The 21,639-nt window shown below is 34.2% G+C and overlaps 3 protein-coding genes across 8 annotated transcripts in view; all 3 read right to left on the reverse strand.

Moving 5' to 3' along the window:
• Positions 1 to 21,639, reverse strand: part of LOC105201195 (trafficking kinesin-binding protein milt) — a 63,089-nt gene that overhangs the window by 5,861 nt on the left and 35,589 nt on the right. For 4 of the 6 annotated variants that reach the window (XM_026132913.2, XM_039449149.1, XM_026132914.2 and 1 more), the window contains 3 exons: positions 1,756 to 1,832; positions 912 to 1,287; positions 517 to 752 (listed from right to left, as the gene is read on the reverse strand). In XM_026132913.2, the coding sequence (XP_025988698.1) occupies positions 517 to 752; positions 912 to 1,287; positions 1,756 to 1,832 (689 nt within the window). Of the gene's footprint in view, positions 1 to 516; positions 753 to 911; positions 1,288 to 1,755; positions 1,833 to 3,903; positions 4,601 to 21,639 lie in introns of those variants that run through there. The other 2 variants (XM_011169132.3, XM_026132915.2) reach the window with 2 other exon arrangements.
• Positions 16,629 to 19,003, reverse strand: LOC120356830 (inactive selenide, water dikinase-like protein). The gene has a single exon (XM_039449214.1). It carries the CDS (start codon positions 18,977 to 18,979, stop codon positions 18,707 to 18,709), a length of 273 nt encoding a protein of 90 aa, XP_039305148.1. The 5' UTR covers positions 18,980 to 19,003; the 3' UTR covers positions 16,629 to 18,706.
• On the reverse strand, positions 19,297 to 19,970 carry LOC105201196 (inactive selenide, water dikinase-like protein). The gene has a single exon (XM_039449212.1). The coding sequence runs from the start codon at positions 19,960 to 19,962 to the stop codon at positions 19,336 to 19,338; it is 627 nt and encodes a 208-aa protein (XP_039305146.1). The 5' UTR covers positions 19,963 to 19,970; the 3' UTR covers positions 19,297 to 19,335.

Consider the following 21,639-nt stretch of genomic DNA (forward strand, 5'->3'; position numbering starts at 1 on the left):
CTAGGTTACTATCAGTAGGTGTGAAAGATCAGAACAGAAATCAAGTAATAAGTAATTCACTATGAGAGGGCAGCAACTTGAAATGTAGTAATATCAATTTGATTGCAAAACCTCCAAAATGTGTTATTTAGTTAAACCCAATAGTAGTAACCACTTTTTCAAAAATAAATATATTATAAAATCGCAACATTTGGCCATTGTAATTTTATATTTTTATTTCTTGAATTTAAATGTGTTTTGTGTAAGTCAATCTTATTTTGTTTTTCTTTTGCTCGAACTTTTCCTGCTTACGGTTTTCCAAAAAAAACTTACATATTCGTCTAAGTCTAAGCAAACTTTGACGGTTCAATTTAAAAAAAATTAATATTTAAAATATGAACAGATGAAAATGAGTTTCCTACACCCATAATAATAACGACGTGAGCAAGAGTTATTTTTCATCTATATTACATGACTTGTGCACGAGGCTTCAACAAAGTAATTAATCTAGCATTTCTCATGTTTGTAAAAACATACCTCCGCATATCGTTCTTTGAATTCAGCTAGTTCCGCGGCAAGTGTATTTTGATTATCCCTAGTGATGACTAGAGTTGCTCCTACTTCGTCGTGCTCGGCCATCAGCTGAGCGAGCCTAAGCTCCGTCTCAGCTAATTTCGCAGTAAGACTAATTATTTGTTCATGCTGCAATCGATTCTCATCCTTCTGCCGGCCAAGCTCCTCCGCAATGCCATCCACCTCCATGTTGGCGTTTGCTGTTATTTACCAGAAATTATTTAACAATATTTTTATGAATGTCGGATGTTTATATAATCTCATATTGATATAAATTGTAATATTCGATATTAGATATAAAAAATGTAGAAGACAAGTAATAATACATTTGTATATGTATAAAAATAAAAATAGGATACCTAATTGCGCTGCAATATCCTTTACAAGTTGTGCCTCCTGTTCTTCGGAATTGTCGGTATCGTGCACCAGTTTTGCGAACTCACCGCGGAGCTGCTTATTCTCGTCTTCCAGAGAGGTAACCTTTCTCTGCAACATCTCCAGATTAATACCGCGCAGACCGGTGGGAGTTCCGGCCTCCGAGCTAGATTCGTCGACATCATTCGTTAGTATCTGTATCAACTCGGTCTTCTTCAACACTTCATGGTTCAACTGGGTAATCTTCTCGTTCGCTTCCTTAAGCTCAGTTTCTAACGCGTTCACTGTGGTCTCGAGCTTTTGATTATGTGCTAACAGTTCCTTGCCAATGCGCGCTGTCAGCTCCAAGTCTTTTTCTTTCTGTCAAAGAAAAATATAACAGTTTATCTTTCGTTATTATTAATAATTAAAGGCCTCTACTATAATGCATATCTATTGTCAAATTAGCTTTAATAGTATTCCTTGCAAAAAAACAACACATTTTCAATGCTTTTAGAAAGATAATATTATCTAAAAAGAATTTCTAATAGTGCTGTCTTTAAATTGTTAAAACTTGAGGATGATTTACGAGTATGAGTGACAAAATAGAAACAATTGAATAAAGTTCTAATAATCTAATAGAAGTCCCATATGTTCTTCGCGAGTGCCAATTATTTAACTCTTTACGAGTCATTTAAATAATCACTACTTATCGGTTCTTTACGTTTTATCGATTTGTTTCGTTAATACTTTTAGATGGACATTTACGACTCGTAAAATTTTTACGATATGATATGCATGGCACGGACGTGGTTTCTACTAGCTCTCTTACTGCCTGCTTGGACTTACCTCCTCCAGAAGCCTTGTAACTGCCTCTATGTCATTATAGGTCTTGGTCATTTGGCTCACCCGGTTGCTACATAAGACTGTAACAGAGTGACAGTTCGTTATTAAACTGGTGACATGAAATGTATGTAATTAAAAAAACAAAAATATGAAGAATAGAGCATGTGTGTGCAGAGAGGCCGGATTATTGCATTTAAGCCCTGAAAAACAATACAAGCAATACTTTCATAGGCTTTTACTTTTTATCTTCTTGTACGAAAAAATATTACAGAATATGTGTTTAATATTATCAATGCAGGAGAAGTTGTAACATATATAGAGCGTTTTATAACATGTGGTCGTAACTTCAGAAATGAATTTTGAATACGAAAATAATGAAAAAATTCATATAAACATTTATTATATCTGACCTTATTTCCAAGTTACAAACATTTTCCAGGTTTCATTAATTCTCGTTACAAATAGAGTTAGCATAAAGTTTTCACACATTTCTGTCTAAATAGTTGGTAACACGCAAAGACGCGTGAAGACGTGTGAAAACGCTGCAACTCGGAAAAAAAGTCAGAAAGAATAAATGTTTAATTATGACAGTAAACTATTTTCCAGGATTCATTTTTGAAATTATGTCCACACATTGTGAAACACCCTTTATCTTGTAGTCTACTGACTCGCAATGTGTAGGATTATTCTAATATAATAATCCACTTTCATTTTATCTTTGTTTTTATTCTCATGCATTTCTGAATCATTTTTATAACGTTATTGTGTTACATAAATATGTAACAATTTTATTCAATTCTTAATATTAATTCCACATTGTTCAAATATAAGCTAGATGGAATCGATCATATTGCATGTGCAATGTAATTCTCTACTTGAGAGCACACACAATCAATGTATAAGATACGGTATCACGTTTCTTTCGTTGAAACGATATTTCGCGCACAATCCATTCGATGACATTGATTGCAACGGTAATTAAAACCATTGCAAAATTTCAACAAGTTCGATACTGTTGTGAACTGATGTGATTGACACGCAAAATTTTTCAATCGTGATGATAGATGATGCGCCAAGTCGAGTAAATATTTTTCTTTACTCACAATATCGATAGTTAAGCTCTTCATAATTATATCGGTTCTAATTTTATTGCTTTAAAATTGGATATGTTATCATAAGTGGGAGTTTTCGTGCCTTTCGGAAGCAAATTGATCAAAAAGACATTAGATCTTCACGCAGGTATTACTGTCTCGTATTTTATTTTCATATAATCGATCTTCTACTATTTATAACCCTCCTTTGCAACGATCTAAAACGCGAGTTATTTTATTTCAAGCAAGTAAGACGCAAATTCCGAATATTTATACATCCTTTGATAAATTTGTCGTTTAATTTCACTTGGTCAAAAATATATGTATACTGTTACAATTAGATGTATATTTTAATATTATGGTGTTACACAATATTTATAAATAAAAATTCTAACTTTTATTGATACAAATATCTAATACTATCAATAACCATTTTCATTCATGCTGGATTCTGCCTTTATTTTTTTTCTATTTTCCCGAGTACGTGTGCCAGTTTTTATTGTGCGGTAACAATACTATTTTTAAATATTTCTTAAAATTTCAATTCCGTTCAGCACCAAATTCTACAAAATATAATTTACATAACTGTATTTGTTATTTTCGACAATTTTTTATTTAAAAAAATACGGAGTTGTAGTTCGTTACACAAGAAAAGAACAGTTTTGCTAGAATTGTCTAAAAACTTATCTGCATACAGAAATAAAATTTATTTTGTTGGATTCAAAATTATATAAGATATTCAAGAAAAAGCATGATGAGTAAGGCTGCAAATTGTTTTGACATTCAAGCAACTAGTTTGAGCATCCTACACAGTTGTTTTGATTGAGGCCCAACAGAATTATTTTCAGATCAGTATCCAGCTAAATTTTTAGACGATTCAGCAAGATCGTTTTTTCCGTGTAACGGATTACAACTCCAAAATTTTTTTTTAATAACAAAAATTGTCGGAACATAACAAATAAAATTACGTAAATTATATCATGCAGAACAATATTGGTGCAGAATGGAAATGTAATTTTATTAAAATTTGCCCGCGATAAAGTGATGTAATTCTATTTACCTGAGGTCATCAGGTTAAAGGATTCTGGCGCGTATTTCATGCATTCGGAACAATCGCGCTCTTGTAACGTGAGTGCACTAAAAGTACGCGCGAGCATCGTTTCTAAAGAGCAACGTGGGAGGTTGTTTAAACCTTCAAAACTTGGCCGGGTCCACTTCATGGAAAATGTTGGTCTTCATAAACAGCCTCGTTGCGTTCTTCATCCTTATGATAAATTCCCCCAAAAAATTCTAATTTTGGACGATTTGAACGCACTCGACATTTTCACGATGTTTCACTTGCGGCTCCTCTAGCTCAACTGGGCCAAGTCTCCTCTCGTAACATTACTCTACTCATTGAGTTTTCATCGAGAAAGCAATGGGAAACGAAGTCGAGCAACAGATACTGATGCAGCGATTATCCAGCAGAACTGATCGCTCGTTCCGCGCGCTCGAGACAGAGTGTCCTGGAAAATCGCGGGCGAAAATGGCGAGGGGACACACGATCGCGTGTCTTCGCGATCGGAGGATGACGCTCTTTAATGAGAGCGCCGAGAAAACGTGACACGCGAACGAGGGAGGTACGCGAAAGCGTGGAGACGAAATGAGATGCTCGCGTTGCACGAAAGAGTCTCCTGCATCCCTTCTATCGATCGGCTATGGCGCATCCCGCAAGCCGGACCAGCCGGCCGGCCGTTAGAAGGCGCAGACGCGTTCACGTCCAAGGTCGTCTTTCCAAAACGCCAATCAAAGTGTCACAAGTGTCACAAGTCTATGGTATCCGGGAAAACGGATGCGGGACAGATTAAGTCGTGATAAATTACCAATTCGATTGGTAATGCCGGATTCAGAATGAGGGATTTGCGGAAAGCGAGTACCCGAGAGCACTCGGAAATCTCGAAAGGGATCCGCTTCGCGATCTTCGCGAAAAGAAATAGACTTTGCGCATATGTTTTATTACTTGGCACTTCGATCAGCTCTTCATATTTTTAAGTTAGTTAAATTCTGTGGAATTCTATATCTAAATAGCTGATAATTCTGAGCAGTTCATGGCTTTATCTTTGCATTATGTGAAAATTAATTGTAGAAGGTTTAAAGACACGCCAAAGGGTAAAGTTTTAAAAGGTCAGGAAAATTGCATCAGATTAAGCGTCAAGGAAAAAAAAAACATCAAAACTTACGTACACTGAAAAAATAGTTGTTAAATTGACTAAATTTTACAACTTGATTAAATTTCTTCAGTTCAAATATTTATGTATTTAACTCAAATACATAAAGTATTGCGTTTAGAGATAGAATTTGAGTCTGTCGCTGATTCGTATAGTTGGGGTCTAACTACCCTAGGTTCCGGTGGTAACATCATAAAATAACTTTATTTCGTATCAATAAAAGGGTAAAATATATACAAGCACAGGTGTTTATTTTTATTTTTTTAAAGGAATACTCTATCGGAATTTTGTCAAAATATTAAATGTCCGTTTGTAAAAGTGAAATAAGACGACATAGCGGAATAAATTATGTGCTTCGAGGAGGCAGATGCTTCACGGGTGTCTTCATCACGTAAACGGTTTACGAGCGATCATTTTTTTTCTATTGAAGGGACGCCTGTTTATACCATAACAATACTGAAGAAGCGAGACTAAACGAACGTAATGGGCCACTTTCAGTTCTAAAGAGAGGCGCTTCGATGCCCACCACTGCATTTCGAACGTACTCTTCGTCGTCGTCGTTCATGGCGACGCGGTGTCTTCATGAACGAATTACGTTAACAGACACCTTCATGGCCAATTGACCGCGATGATCGATGAGCGAATTTGCAGAAAGTATCGCGGATTCCTCGACATGCGAGGCGAAAGATTTCCCTGCCAATCGAAGCGAGATGATAAAAGGATGATCAAATACACCGAGAAGGTCGTTATCGTAATTCTATTTGTAAAAAAATAAAAAAAATAAAAAATAAAAACTCCTATTTGTACTTTTTTTAAGAGTTTAAACATTATAACATTAATTTGTTAATCTTCCTAAAGATGTTAAGTGAAGATTTTATTATAGAATATTTTAAAATACAAATTAATGTAAATTTTAGACTATACAATTCAGAAATACACATTTTATTTAAGCTTTGATATTCCTTCTTAAGTGTTTCCTTCGTACTTCTTTACATTCTTTTGATGGCGAACTAGTTCCGCAGAAGGTGAGACCGAGAAAATTTATGAAATCGTTTGCGACCTCGTAATATTTTTATTGCAAAATAAAATACAATTTGTAGCGTGTTTTCGATAGCTTTTATAATTCGCTTCATGTGAAACAATATGGTTAGAAACCACAGACCGTGCAGTTAAAATGTCGCTCTAACTCACTGCCAGAAGGCTGTGGAATTTTATCCTTCATGACAGATACGGTTGAACGCAACCATTATTTCGCTAAGTTTGATCGAAAATACAGAGTGTATTTCTGTATTTTTGTTTGTTTTTCTGTGGGAAAAAGCATCATGTATAAAAAATGGTATTCGAAATTTTCGATTTTTTTTTTTCATGTAGACCCCTTCCCGTTTGTATCACCAGTTCTAGGACACCCTCTATAACTTAACGTATATTTTGTTTTACAATTTTATTGAAAGCTTGTTGTGTTTTGCTATGCATTTATCGCAAAGTAAATTAATCGATACAGTATAATAATCTACGTCTCTTGGATAATTTACTATATTTATTTTGAGAAAGAAAATATCTTAACACAAATTTTAAAACAATTAAAAAAAAATTATTCGATGAGTTCTTATACTTGCAGTCGAGTTAAAAATGTCTTAATTGAAATATTTATGTAAATAAAGAATTTTTAATTAAATAATTTTCTCCTGCAGTTGTAGAAAATATTTACTGTTACACTATTTTCATATATTCAAGATAATCAGATTTTTAAATCTAAGAAAATAATTTAAGTTTAGTAATATTATTAGTTTATTTAAATGTAAAAAATGTAAAAATACAAAGTTATATATACTCAAGATAATAAGTCTACTTACTTAAAAGTAAACATTTTTGCTTAAATAGATCAAATATTTGCATTAAAACATATGGTTTTAAGAATTTTTTTTGTCACTTAAAAAAAAATTTTTTTCTCAACGTACTGATGAAGCAGGAAATTAATTAATCAAACATGTATGTTGGTCATTCATCAAACATAATATTAAAAATAAGATGCATTATCTTGATTAAAACCCGTTTATTTTAATCGTGCAAATTCAGATAATAACAAACATTTTATCATTATTTATCGAAGATACTGAACACCGGATTGGAATTTATGCCGATATGACGCTGGTTATTTCGCACGGGACTTTAAAACCGGTCTTGACTCTATTTTTTCTTTTCGCAAATGGGCGACGCATACTTGTCGATCGGTATGCAGATAAACCTTTCCATGCCGGAAAATCATGAAGAAGCACGCGAATAGCATCCTGCATGTGTTAATTCATTCCTACATCATGTAAAAAGAAAATTGACCATTTCCAGAAATTTTCATTTATTATCTAATACTTTTCTTTCATAGGAAAAATACAGTATCACGTTGACGTAAAAAATATAAACTTTTCTAATTTTTCAAGATACTGATAGTGTCGTCTTTAAAGATTAATTGTTATCGTTATTTTTATGATGATACTGTCATTATAAAATAAATTTTACAAGCGTATTTTTAAGCTAAATCGGCGGCAAGAAGATATTTCCACGTGATAACAAAAAGCGGATGTGCCAAACTAATAAAAATAGACGTATAAAAACAAAATACGCAACGATATTAGCAGAAAAGATGCGTTCATCGCGTAGCTTTGTTATATCTTATCTAAATCTAATTATCGAGACAAATCATTATTTATTGTCAGCATACAATATTTCTTATCTAATATGCGTGCACTGTACTATCTAAGCAGTGTAGTTTCGATCAAGCTGTCCCTGTTGGACCTAATGTTCTCAAAATGTTCTCAAAAGCGAATGATCAGGTGAGTGCAGCCCAAAGCGAAGAACGACGAGACGACGTTTAAAACGAAAAACAAAAATGCAAAGAAATAGTGTGCATGTCGAAGAGACAGAATGACGAGGATGCCACTGAGAAAAGTCCACACTGCGCCAAATAAATATTGGTCCGTTAAATGTTACGAACTAATACGCAAAATGTAGCTCTGCATGTTCTGTGTGTCACTTGGAGGGTTACGAAAGTATATCTCTCATAACGTCGCGTCGCGTCAATCAAAGTGACCAGAATACAAAGGTGTCATCCACAGTGACAAGAGAAAGTCTACAGTTACGTAATTTTGCAGCGTGTTCGTAAATCGGTTAACAAACATGAAGGATTGATTGGCCGAAGGAAAGATCTCTACCGGTTTGAAAATAATATATGACATGAATTCTATATGTCTGCGTTTCTGCAAAAAAAAAAAAAATTGCATATAATGTACGAACCTCTGCACTTTAATTTAATTATGCAAGAATTGCAGAAGGTGATAGAAATCAAAAAAATAGCGACTAAACGTAAATTAAGAGGAAAAGCCGATTACCGAATAATTCTGATTATTTATACAAATTAATTTTAATAAGCTTCTTTATTCGACATCATAACGTGTAATACAGACGTAACGAAGGATAATCTAGCATCGTAATTTTGACGCAGTGCGAACGCAAACGACACATCGATCAACAAAACGGGGACAACAAAAGGGGGGTTACTGACAGGAGGTGCACGCGCAGGATGCCTCCGACGGCGAGCCGAGGAGGAACAACGGTAAGCCCTCGACGGCGCAACCCTTGCATCCCCAGCAAGGTGCACTGACTTTCGTTGTCGGCACCGAGGGACCCGAGACGAGATAACTCGCCGCCTCGAACAGAGACAGGCACTCGTCGTCGTCATCGGTGTCGCAGTGCTCGCCAGAAGTCGCTGGCGGCCTGATGTCGTCATCGTATTCATAAGGATCATCCTCCTGCGGATCGTCGTGATCGCGGCCGGTCTCCTCCGGCTCCACGACGTCCGGCGTCGGCGTCCTCTCTTCGCGAGCCGCAGTTTCCTCCTCCAGGGTATACGCGGGGTCCGTGGACCGGTTCCGACACCAAGAGCTGTCGTAAATAGTCTTTCATGCTGACGCGCTTTCGCGATTGTATGACGATCCGCGTGGGGAATGAGAGAAATAGAGAAAGAAAGGGAATGAATGACTGCACGCTGCACGAACCGATTGTCATTGACGCGTCTGCATCCAAACTGCGAGTAATTTGTATGATATATGCATATACAGGATAATTCACGTAAGAATTGCGAATAATTAACAAAATAAGCCCTTTGCAAAAAAAATGTTTCAAATAAAAATTGTATGGTCTAAAATGAGAGAAATAATAAAAAGCAATTTAAAAAAAAAAACGATTTTTCAAGATACGTAAATCCATTTTCATTTTTTAATTTATATATTTTTACACAATTTCTTTAATTATTTTATATATATAAGTATTAAGATGTAGAAGGCCAATGTATAATAGTTTACGAGATACCTCTTACTTTATTGTGGGATATTTCGATACACGATATAAAATATCTCATGAACTACTCACATTTTGATTATGCCTTAATACTTTTTTGCATAAATAGAATATTGAGATGAATCAATTAGAGAAATTATTTAAAGAAAACATAGTTGCTTTTCAAAAAATTTATGTAAATTTACAATATGCAATCAGATATCTTCTTTGAAAAATAATAGTATGTTTTATTTACAATTGATTTGTTTCATTATTTTATATAAAAAAGTATTAAGATGTAGCTGCCAAAATGAATATTTTGAGATATTTTATACATTATATCAAAATAAAATACAAAATATATTTATTTCTTGATATAATAATTTTGTATGCGTAATAATTAGAAAAATAATATTATGTAAAAAAGATAATTTTATTTAAAAAATAAAGTTTAACCTTAAAAAAATAGTTTTCAGAAAATTAAAATTTTACCATTTATCCCTCATCAGACTGTATAAACTTTTACTTGAAACATTTTTTCATAAAAGATTTATTTTTTTAGTTATTAATGATTCTGACGTTACACTGAGAAAAAAAAATAATAGCAATTATAATAATTTTACTATCATTTTTGCCAACTAATATACTTATAGTTGTTTTAATCATGCAAATTGTAGCTATTATTTATTATTACTATATAAACAAGAAATAAATACTTAAAAAATAGTTATAGTCATTATAACAAGCATTCTCAGAAAAATGTTTATTTTATTTTTACCGTCCGTATTTTTATATTTTATTATGCATATTAATATTTTAAATTATCGTAATTTATGGTACAATTTTTTCATAAAAAAAACAAGGTTATTATTATTAATTATTACTGTTATAGCAGTAATAATTATAAAAATGGAACGTGTAACTATAAATTATTTTACCATTCAATTATAGTCGTAAATACCAAACACTTTTCTCTCAGCATATGTAAAATCATCCTGTATACATTTATATAAATGTGTAAGTTGGTTGTATTGCGTACAACTAAATAGAATCAAAAAACTTTAATATGTAATTATTATAAAACTAAAGGTAATTCAAAAAAGAGCTCGTTTCGTTCTGTTTGTATTGATCAATACAAAATTAAATACTTTCGAAATAATAAAAACATTCCGCGTGACGAAATTCGAATTAACGTCTCTATCACCCGTAATCTAGTTGTTAACTACCGATAAGCGTCTTTTGTTATTATTTCCCGTTCGCGCTTTCCCTTTCGTATTATTCTTGTGTAACGATTTTAATCGGAATTGATTTTGTCATTCCGCTAATAAATAAAGCAGTGATTCCATTTATTATTCAACTTTTTTTTTTAACTATCAGTACATATTATCAGTATGTTTCAAAGTTTTCGTTCGTCACGATTCTAGTTAGCACAGTTTTGTATACATATCTGAATACTTTGTTTGCATTGTGATACAAAGCAATAGTTTTAACAAGGAAATTATCATACAAGTAAACCGAATAGTTAAATATGTAATTATAACAAAATCAAATAATAAAATCACATTGTAAAAGTTATATAAACTTTTATATAACATTATAAAACTATAATAGCTTTCATATAATTGTAATTGTGATTATTATTATCGATAACATTAATTTTTATTTCATCTATTTTATACCTTTCTTATCTTTCTACACGTAATCTTTTGAAGAACTATTTAAAAAAAAATTCAAAAATCTTGCATAAAACTCATATTGAAAAGAGTTGTGACTGCACTACGATTGTACAGCACCATGCAAGAAGGATGAGCAGGTAATTATTGATTTTCTTCCTCCCGCGCTTGCATAAGTATCTGCAGCAGATAATTGTGTATCTACAAAGCTATTCATACAATTTAAAAAATATTGCACAAGTCGTAATACATAATCGAGTAAAAAAAAAATTTTTTTTTTCTTTACTCGATTATGTATTACGAGTTCTTTATATGGAATCACACATAAGAATCAAGAAGAAAATACCTACACGTATTTCTCTAAAAGAATATTTCGTATATATTTTTAAGTATTCATTTGTCTTTATTTTATAAATGTCTGTAGTTTCGAATTGTACATATGTCATGGAATCTTCCTCGCTGGGTCGCGTGAGCGTGTTTAAGAAAAAAAGAAAAAAAATCCAACATCGTAGAGCTCCTAATGACCACTGTGTAATCAATATCATTTCGAGTTTCCTGCTTTTTACGGCACGAATGCAAACCGCCTACTGCAAGATAATCGGGTTATGAAACCTGCGCTTTTGTTATCAATGACACTTGTCGTTTTATGTCCTATTTCTGCAGTTTTACAATGCAAACGACTTCGGTGCGTGGTTTTCGCGAGCATTGTTTACCGCATTCGTTTATTTCATATCAGAGCTTTCGTATGAGAGCTTTTTAAAAGAAAGTAAATTAATTTTTATTCGCCCTGATAAAAATACTAAAATTTGTGAAAATGTTAAAAGTTTTCAAGCGTAATAAAATCTTTATAATCGTTTTAGTAGCATTTTGTTGATTTTTATAAATAATCGAGAAAATATTATTAATTAACATGTTAAACATTTATATCAAAGCCAGTAAATAAAAAAGCCGATCGGTAAGATGTAAAAATACTTAATGTATCATATGATACATTGAACTTGGAGGCATCGATCAGCGGCCTTGAAACGTTTCTTTACAAGAAAAACGAGAAGAGCATTTAATGTAATCACGAGACGTTAATTCGAGGCCGTCTTATCGGCATTACGCAAATTCATGGCGAGCCATTACTGTCATCTTCAGACTTATGTATGAGGATGACAAAGAAATTGTTCCCTTAGAACGCAATACAACACTAACAATTATTAATCCATTCACAGTGTAGTGAAAATGAGATTTTCGTGCCACCAGCGCGTGTGAAAAAAAGTAAGTTTCTTGGATTTCCGTTACGATGTTAGTATTCAAGTTTTCAAGATTGTTAAATTCAAACATGTCAGAATTTTAAAATTAAAAACGAATTCAATAAGGCGGCTCGAAATTTGAAAAATTTATTGGAATCTTACAAAAATGATTATCCTAAAAAGGAGCAAAGTTCAATCTGCCACTAGTAAATACCAAAAAAATGGTTTGCTGATGTAGGTACATTGAAAAAAAATGTTATGTTCAAGTAAATATATTTATTTTAATATCATTTACTTGATTTAAAAAAATATTTCCCGAGTTTCAAAATAAGTTATTTTATACTTTTTAATATTTGCTTAAATCAAGAACACGACGTTAAAATAAATATATTTGCTTGAACATAAAGAATTTTTTTTCATGTGTAGATTTCTACGTGTCAATAAAGACTTATCGCTATTTTTTGTATGTGCTAAAATATTGCTTAGCACATATAGAATTTATAGCAGCAATATTTAATACTTTCTAGAAAGTTTAGGTTTCATTGGCAATTATACAGTCAAATTTTAACAAGTACTAGTCTTAACATGAATAGGAGTGACAAAAAATTTTTCTTTCTAAATTTCACAAACACTTCAGCTATAAATTCTGCGTTATTTAGATTAATTAAATACTAAACGTATTCAAAATATTTGCTCATAATTTATCTACTTTGGTTAATTTTTGGCAACTAAAAATTGTGGCTGTATTTGTAAGATCTTTTTTTTTAAGTGACAAAATTCTTGATTTAGCGACTTCAACAATTTTGGAATACTCATTTTTACAAAAATTTAATTGCTTTTTCAAATTTTGATCTACCATTTTAATTTTGAAATTCTAATATCATATTCGGATTCAGCGATCTCAAAAATCATACGGTATCAAGTTTCACATAAATCGATTTGTTTAAATATCTTTTTTCTATGTACACCGTGAATGGGTTAATGTCTGTAATACCGTAAGCGAGCACAAAATAATACAATAAAATAAACTACCCCAAAGGATAATGTAATATTCGCTAGCGGAATAAACCAATATTAAACTAAATATTAATTAAATATAAGTATTAAAAATTTTATATAGAACTATGCATATTATAAATTATATGATATAAATTATTTCATAAACCCTAAAAATGTTTCTATCGTAAGTACATAATTTTCCATTAATTGCAACTTTTATCTTACAAGATATCCAAAGGACCGAAAAAACAATAAATAATTAAGAACGTTTGGACAACGTCAATGTTCGCGATGCTAAAGCTAAAGAGAGAACGAGACAGAGAAGGTAGTGAGAAAGAAAGGGGGGGAGAGAGAGAGAGAGAGAGAGAGAGAGAGACACGACGGTCTAGCCTGGTCTAATTTGTAAGTGACGCGCCACAAAACCCTCGCCGTCGCGAATCACTATCCGGTGAGAGTAACTCATGCCGATGGTGTGCGTGCAATTATTGGCGTGACGATATTTACCATTCAACGCGTTATTCCGCCGCAGAGGCGAGGCGAGGCGAGCCGAGAGGAGGGCAAAACCGGCGGCGGCGGCGACGGGTGGGTGTGACGTCACGTCACGTTTCGTGGATTCACCCCAAAGCTGGTACGCGTGACTCCGCTGCGTCGTCGTGGCGCATTACGCGCCTTGTGCGTAACGTCCCGATTATCCCCTGTTCTCCCGTTTTTCACGCGAGTTTCCGTGAGTCGTGACGACGACGACGACGGCGATCCTCTCGCGGCGCGACGCCGAGACTTGTGCGGCGCGCACGAGATATCGCAGCTGACGAGACGTCACGCGATAGGGATCGATGCGCCATCTTAAGAGCCGTTCGCGGATGGAACGAGTGGAATAGGAACCGCGGAACAGGAACGACTGGATGCGCGCGCGCAGCCCCGCCAACTATAAAGGAAGCCGGCCCGCCCAACATGCACCCCGATGCACCCTCGCCGACCTTGATGCATCGCTCCGAGTTTAATTAACAACCTCGAACCGCCTCTCCCGTTTAATAGCTTCGCTTCACCACTCTCAGTTTTATAAAATGAACTTCGTAAAAACGTAATTTGCACGATAGTTTATAATCCTTTTTCTCTCTTTTGAATTTTTCCGATACAATTTTTTTACACTATTATTCTAATAATATTCTAAAAAAACGTGCACAATTGATTAAAATATAACACTAAAAAAACGTGTTTTATCTTAATATATAGTTATGTTTTTTTCTTTTTCTTTCTATTGGAGAGGAAAAGGAGAAATTGAGGAAGAAACTGACAAGAGGACACCCTATTTTAAAATTAGCATGTTATCAAATTTGAAGCATATTTTCCGCGTTTTTTTTGACAGGTTAAACTTGCTAATTCTATAAATGTTCAATTGTTTAATTAATATAAATACAATTGCATAAATGACTGATATAACTATTTTATTAACTAATTGTATAATATAATATATGTTTAATAAATTATATATATAAATTTATTAAACATAATGTTCTATATATGTCAACTAAGTTTTTAGTATTTTTTATCATCTTATACTCTCCATGTAGAAAAACCGAGACAAGTTAAAATGTGCTCAAGAAGTTTAGATAGAAAGAACGAATCTTATGTATAAAATCTGCAACTGGATCTATTAGATGGAAATCTAACGCGTTCTTATTTATTTAATATTGAAAATGTCGAAAATTTTTTGTGCGATACATGTTTGTATTTTACCATATTTTATACACGTGTATGCATTATTAATATTATTTTGTTGTATTAATTATACTAATTCTCCGTATTCCGAGTCCATTTTTGCCCAACTCAAATATTATTACTGTTCTAAGCTTTTAAAAAAACTGAAAATTCTTCTCAATCACTTGTCAATATTTCTATTATCAAAAAGGTTTTTAACTTAACTGGTAAAATCTTTGTTTAATAAAAATTGAAATTTGAACAAAAAAATTTAAAAGTAAAATTTCGCTTATGCCAAAAAAGACTTAGAATGCAAACGAAAGATCTTGCAAAAGTAATAATTAATAATGCCTCATTTTTTGAGAAGCTATTTTCTATTATATTCTTGCTTTCACGTGTAATATTGATTATCTCATTTACTTCAATAAAATTGTTATTATTATCTTAAGACATTTTATATTCTGATTTCTCAATTGTTTCCTGTGTAACACATGGAATGTAAAATTAGTAATAAGTACTATTCTGAATTCTGATGCAAACTGCAGCATTAAAATAGACGTAAGTCAGTGATGTAACGAAAGGGAAAACGGAGCCATAGCGACCGGTGGCATTAAAGGGAAGCTGCACTTAGAAAGCGACGCAGCGCGGCGCAATGTGATGGTCTGACCTTTCTACGAATAAGCGAATCAATTCGACGGATTTATGGAGATATTTATTGTATCCTTATATTGCATCGTATTGAAGATACAATAAATATCTGTCGTCGAATTTACAACACAAAAACGAATATAAGAGTCGTATAAATATAGCTTTTGTTGAAATTTGAACGATCGTCATTGCGTTTCACAAATGTCAAGTCGCGTCTCTCGAGACACGATAAACGCGTACAACATTCAATTACGAGAAACGAAAAAAATAACGTTATGAGTTAACGTATTAGTACGTACCAATTGGGATCGATAATGTGCCACTCAATGTGTACTGAAAAAAAGTTGTTGAATTGACTAACTTCTTCAACTTGATTAAATTTCATCATTTCAGTTCAAAATTATTTCATGTATTTAAGCTAAATATTAAATACTAGAGATGTGTGAACTACCTGCGAATAAGAACTGAATCGAATCAGATATGATTCAATTAAGATTTGAATCTTTATGATTCGAATCCAAATTATTAAAAAATTTCAAATATACACTAAAAAAATGCTGTAATATGAATCGAAATGCAAGTTTGGTTCAATTAAACATCGAACACAGATTATCACAAATACAAATAGTTGATTCATCTAAATTTCATGCATTCAACTATATTTGATATTGTATTACTTTTTAATCTTTTGTTTCATCAAGACTGTTATTGAATTGACGAGATATTTCTAATTAAACTGATGCTGTTTATTGAACAGCATTTTTTTTCATTACAAGAATTTCAAATACGAATACTGAATTAAAAAATTAAATTAAAAGTGACTTTAAAAATCAATGTTTCTTATAAAAATCATTATTACCTATATATTAAAATTCAATCTTTCCAATGATTATGTTATCAATTAAAAATTATGTTTCAACAAATTGATTCAATTTGGATAAAATTTTGGTGATTCAGTTTCATTCAAATTCAAAAAAATAAACAAAAAATTGAGATTTAATTCGATTTAGCGTCAAAATCCTTGAATCGTCTCTAATAAATATTTAAACCGAAGAAATTTAATCAATAAGAAAAACTAAAAAATTTTAATTGAAAAAATTTAGTAAACATTTTTTTCTTAGTTTATTGTGCGTGGCATCAGGTCCCGTGCAGAGTTCGTAAAATTGTCATCTGTTGCGGAAGATGAGCGCGCGTGAACGCCGGAAGTGGCGCGAGGAAGTAACGCCTCCCGCTGCATCAACGGGATAACCGTGGAAATTCGTGTTTTCACGGCCGACGCCGGCGGCTCTCCTTGGAAGTCGCGCGAATCCGATCGGTCGCTCGAGCGTGTCGAATATTTTTGCGCGCGGAACGTTACATTTCTTTCGAGGTGCGCTGACACTGGTGATTCGAGGTCGCCGCAAGGTACAAACTGTATTTTTCGCGCGGTACCCTTACAGGTGGTCGTATAGGGTGGTATTACGTTTGTCATGCGACAAATGTAATGCTGATCTAAGATGTGTAATTTGGCTACATGCGCGGAGAGAGAAATGTCACGAGGACATGTGTATTTTTTCCCTTTCTTTTCTTAACTTCGTCGTCAAACAACTTTCCAGTGAGAATGTCACTCTTTACGCTAGGAAGATTAATATTTTTTTTCATGTTAGGCCGGTCTAACTGGTGTTTTCACGAAGACCTTTGAGAACTCTTAAGAAGGACTCTTAAAGAACAGAAAGAACGGTTTTACTGAGATATTTAGCTAGATACAAATTCAAAAATAATTTTGTTGAACCATCAAAATAATTGTTTAGGGCATTCAAATGAGTTGTTAGAATGTCAAAACTGTTTGCCGTCAAAATATTTTGCTCTTAATGCTTGAGCGTCTTACATAAATATTTTGATGATCCAATATTATTTTCAAATCTGTATCTACACGGAAAGAACAATTTTACGGCAGAATCTAAAAATTTAACTAGAAACAGATGAGAAAATAATTTTATGTTGGATCATCAAAATAATTATGTGTTTAAAGATGATAATGTTAATGCTGCAAACAATTTTGACATTCGTGTCAAACAGCCTATTTAATGAATACTGACTTATAAGCTAAATTTTTATTTTTTTTTTTTTTTGTAGCTAACATTAAAATCAAAATTTGGATATCTGTAACCGAAATGTTTGTCAACAATTAGGGAAAAAAAGATTAAACCTAAGAAACCTGTAGTTTCATAATTTTAATAATTCTTATCTAATATTATAGTACCAAAACATCCTTAAAAAGATAGAAATCAGCTGCAAAAGGAAAAGAAAATAATTTCTCGGCTACGCAAGATCACACACTGCAATTAAGATGCCAAGCGACAGGTGTCAAGGAACTCGCACTACACGATTCGCGTGCAAAGTGCCATGTGAGAAGTTAATTGTGGGAAGAGATAAAAAGATAGACGGGCATAATGTATGATATGAGTTCACGAATTTCCCATGACCAGACAACCGGAAAGGTGAAGCATAAAGATATGATAATGCTTTGTTAACTGTAAACTTTTGTTAGCTGCACCTCTTTATTAGGCGCAATGTAAAGCGTCTTTGATGCGAGGGGTCGGGTTTCACCGCATCTTAATTGAAATAATTGAATAATATACGCTAATACAGCGATTGAAACATCGTAATTTCAGTAAGCTCAATCTTCACAAAAAAGTATCTTATGCTAAAGTGTTTCCGTCATCATAAATAAATATGAAGATCATTTTCGTAAGCCCTAAACTTAAATAAAAAAAATGTAACAAAAATTCTTTTGGTATCTCACACAACTCATATTCGAAGTATATATTAAAATCTTGCAAGAGAAAAAGATGTCTTAAAAGTGCTAATAACTCAATGGTTTATTGGATCAATTTATCAACGTAAGAAAAGTGTTTTAAAGTTAATCTGTTACTGTATTATACGCGCCACATAAATCCAGAAAATACATTTGTCCTCATAAACTTTGTATGTACGCGTAAAGCGCCGTTAAAATTGCCCATAATCACGTGTCTTCTCCTCGGCCTTTCAGCCTTAACGAGCGATATCCTGTGCGATATCCTTCTCGCTATTTACCATAGGGAGACACCGTTATCCTTAGCAGGCACCTCGATCACTCGTGGTCTATCGATCACGCGCGCCGTGCGAGCGCCAAACTCGACGATCCCGACGATCCACGCTTGCCTGTGCTCCATTTTCTCCAGGGTCTTGCAATAGCCGACCGCTTGCTCTCGCGGCAATACCACCAGCAGTCCTCCCGACACCTCGGGCATATTACCTTTCAGAAGCGGCAACGCATTTCCCATATTCCTCGCGGTGGCGTATGTCTTCGCGATCATCGGCATATTATGAATTATAAAGCCCACGTGCCTCCTCTGTCGTCGCGCCAGCAGACTCGCATGGCCCAGGATACCGTAAGGCCCCACCTCGCATGCGGCGTGAGCGTTATACTGATTCAAGGATTGATTAATGAGTTACGTTCCCCGACGTTCACCTTCACGCCGCTAAGATCAAGGATGAAACAATGCTCGCGTAATAAGACTCGAGCGGATATTAATTTTAACGAATAATAAGCAATAAAACACCGTTAAATTATGAATAATGCCTACGATTAATTAAATTGATTTCCGTGATTGCTTCGCATGACTTTTTAAAGGATTCTAACAGAATTCAGTAATAATCGAGCGTAAGAGTTTCTGCATTAATTAGATAATATTGTTATATCTGGCATATCGCGATTTATGCAAAAAAATTCCGGCGAGAACAATATCCAATACTGATAGAGGCAGCAAACCTTTCGCATGAGCATAGCAGCGACTCGATTACTCCTGATCATACAGTCGACGGCTCGGGCATGAGCTTTCTCAATGTTCTCCTCAGAGATGGTTAACATTAGCCTGGCCCTCTTTGCAGGCTGCTGCATCCATTCCGATGCGGTGAGAACCACTGTTGTGCCCAGAGGCTTCGTTAGCACTATGACATCACCTATGACCGCATCTACTGGCTGGACTATCTCGTAAGGATGGCAGATTACCGTGGCGGTCCCGCCAAACATACACCATGGATTTTGAAAGACTTGGCAATCCTTGACGGATGCGTCGTCTCCCTTCGCGGCATCTTTGTAACCTTGTATCATCCTGGCCATCACCGTCTTCCTCTCGTTATCATTCATAGCATCAGACATGCTCAGGATCATCCTGGTGCTGGAACATCTGGCGAGACCCAGTGAGTGGATACCACCAAGAACAACGGCGTAAGCAATCTTGCCCATCACGTAAGGGTCATCGAGAATGGCGGGAATAACGTTGAATGTCTCTACCAACATCATATCACTGATCTCGTATCACTGATCTCGTCCAACTTTGTCACATTAGTGTTGTCCTCATGGACGCACGTTAGCGTGCAAGGATTCTTCGTTTCATCCTGCACGTATCAAGTAGATTGTGAAAGATTTACGAAAAGCGAGGAATACAACGGTTTCTATCGTTTTGAAGTTCCATAACATTTCATAAAAGATAAGCAAATAAAAATAAACCAAGAATTTCTTGTTATTATTTTCGTTAATTATATAGACTTTTATAACAAAAATTTATGATAGGTCAAATGTGCTATAAGTATATTTTACAGAAAATTATTCATCAATGAAAAAGATAACATTTGGGACAATACGGTGTCTAGATGTTTATCTTTATTGCGCATTACTTAAGTCATAAAAATTCAGCCTTTTCATTTTCTTAATTAATTTCATTCGTACGAAAAAATCACCTCTTTTCCATGGAAGAGATAAAGAAGCAACTCCCTCTCCTTTTGCTCTAATTGCAAGCTTTTTCTCTGCGGATCGCTGAATTTCGTTAATCGGAAGTCCGCGCAGAGTCCATAGCTCTCAGGATTGAAAGGAGTCTGTACGTTGTCGCAGGGATTATCGAGAGGTTCCCGAACAACGGTATGATCACTTCCACCGTCGTCCTTTTTTACCACGGTTTGCGTTATTTCCGACATACTGGGTGGACTTGAGATATCGCGAATATGCAAGATGCTGAAGCTATGTGGACGTGGACGAACGTCATGCAGGTAAACAGTGGAATAACGAGTCGAAGAAACAATAGAAGGACGCCGCCGACTTCGTCACATACGCGATGCGAAATGCCATTTTTATGATGAATTTCGGAACTCAATCTTGCTCGTAAAGCGGATGAACGTAAATGGTTAGATCCATAGGAACCAATCATATGGTGAGCAGGCTGTATTCCGAAATCCAAATAAAAAATATTTGCAGCCTTTCTGCTCTGGCGATTGTAGTTCAATGAGGTGCATTAATGAAGTCCTTTTTCGGTGTAGATAAAGTGTAGATGAACGCGCCATCGGCGCGATCCGTGGATAGTAGGTGCAACGACTACACTTCACTTTATCTATACCGAAGAAGGACCTCATTAAAGCCGTAATCAGACTAGAGGTTGAGATTGCGATTAAATTGGAATTTGACCAATTAAAGTAATGTTAACTAAAACTTAACTTAAAATCAGTTTTTTTTTCTTCGGGTTGGTTAAATTCCAATACAATCTCAATCTCAACTTCTAATCTGATTAGATTAGAATGCTTAATGCACCTCATTGTACGTAAGATGTGTCTTGAAAAAATTTTACTCAAAGATTTTCGCAAATTTAAAAAGACACTAGACTAATTTAATTTCTTAATAAGGTTTCTTCAAAGATATGGACTGCGCCATTCAATCTAAATAACATCAAATGTGATCAATAAAATTGAGAGAAAAGGAGCGTGAAAACGGCCAATCTCACTCTCTTTCTAAGACAGGCTAGGTAGAAAAAGACAGAGACTGGCCGCATTCCATCTCTTTCATTTTTTGCCGATCAATTTTACACACGGATGACGCAGTCCATGCTCTATGCTTTGAGGTTTCATAAAAAGATTTAATATTTCTTAAGAAAGAAAGTTAATATAATATTTAACTTGAATAATTCGTGTTAAATAATTTGATTTTTTTTAA

Source organism: Solenopsis invicta, chromosome 1 (genome assembly GCF_016802725.1).
Source record: "Solenopsis invicta isolate M01_SB chromosome 1, UNIL_Sinv_3.0, whole genome shotgun sequence".
Lineage (NCBI taxonomy): Eukaryota > Metazoa > Arthropoda > Insecta > Hymenoptera > Formicidae > Solenopsis > Solenopsis invicta.

Coding starts and splice junctions, on each gene's coding strand:
- LOC105201196 (XM_039449212.1), bottom strand. CDS start 19,962: ATGATGTTGGTAGAGACATTCAACGTTATTCCCGCCATTCTCGATGAC.
- LOC120356830 (XM_039449214.1), bottom strand. CDS start 18,979: ATGCCGATGATCGCGAAGACATACGCCACCGCGAGGAATATGGGAAAT.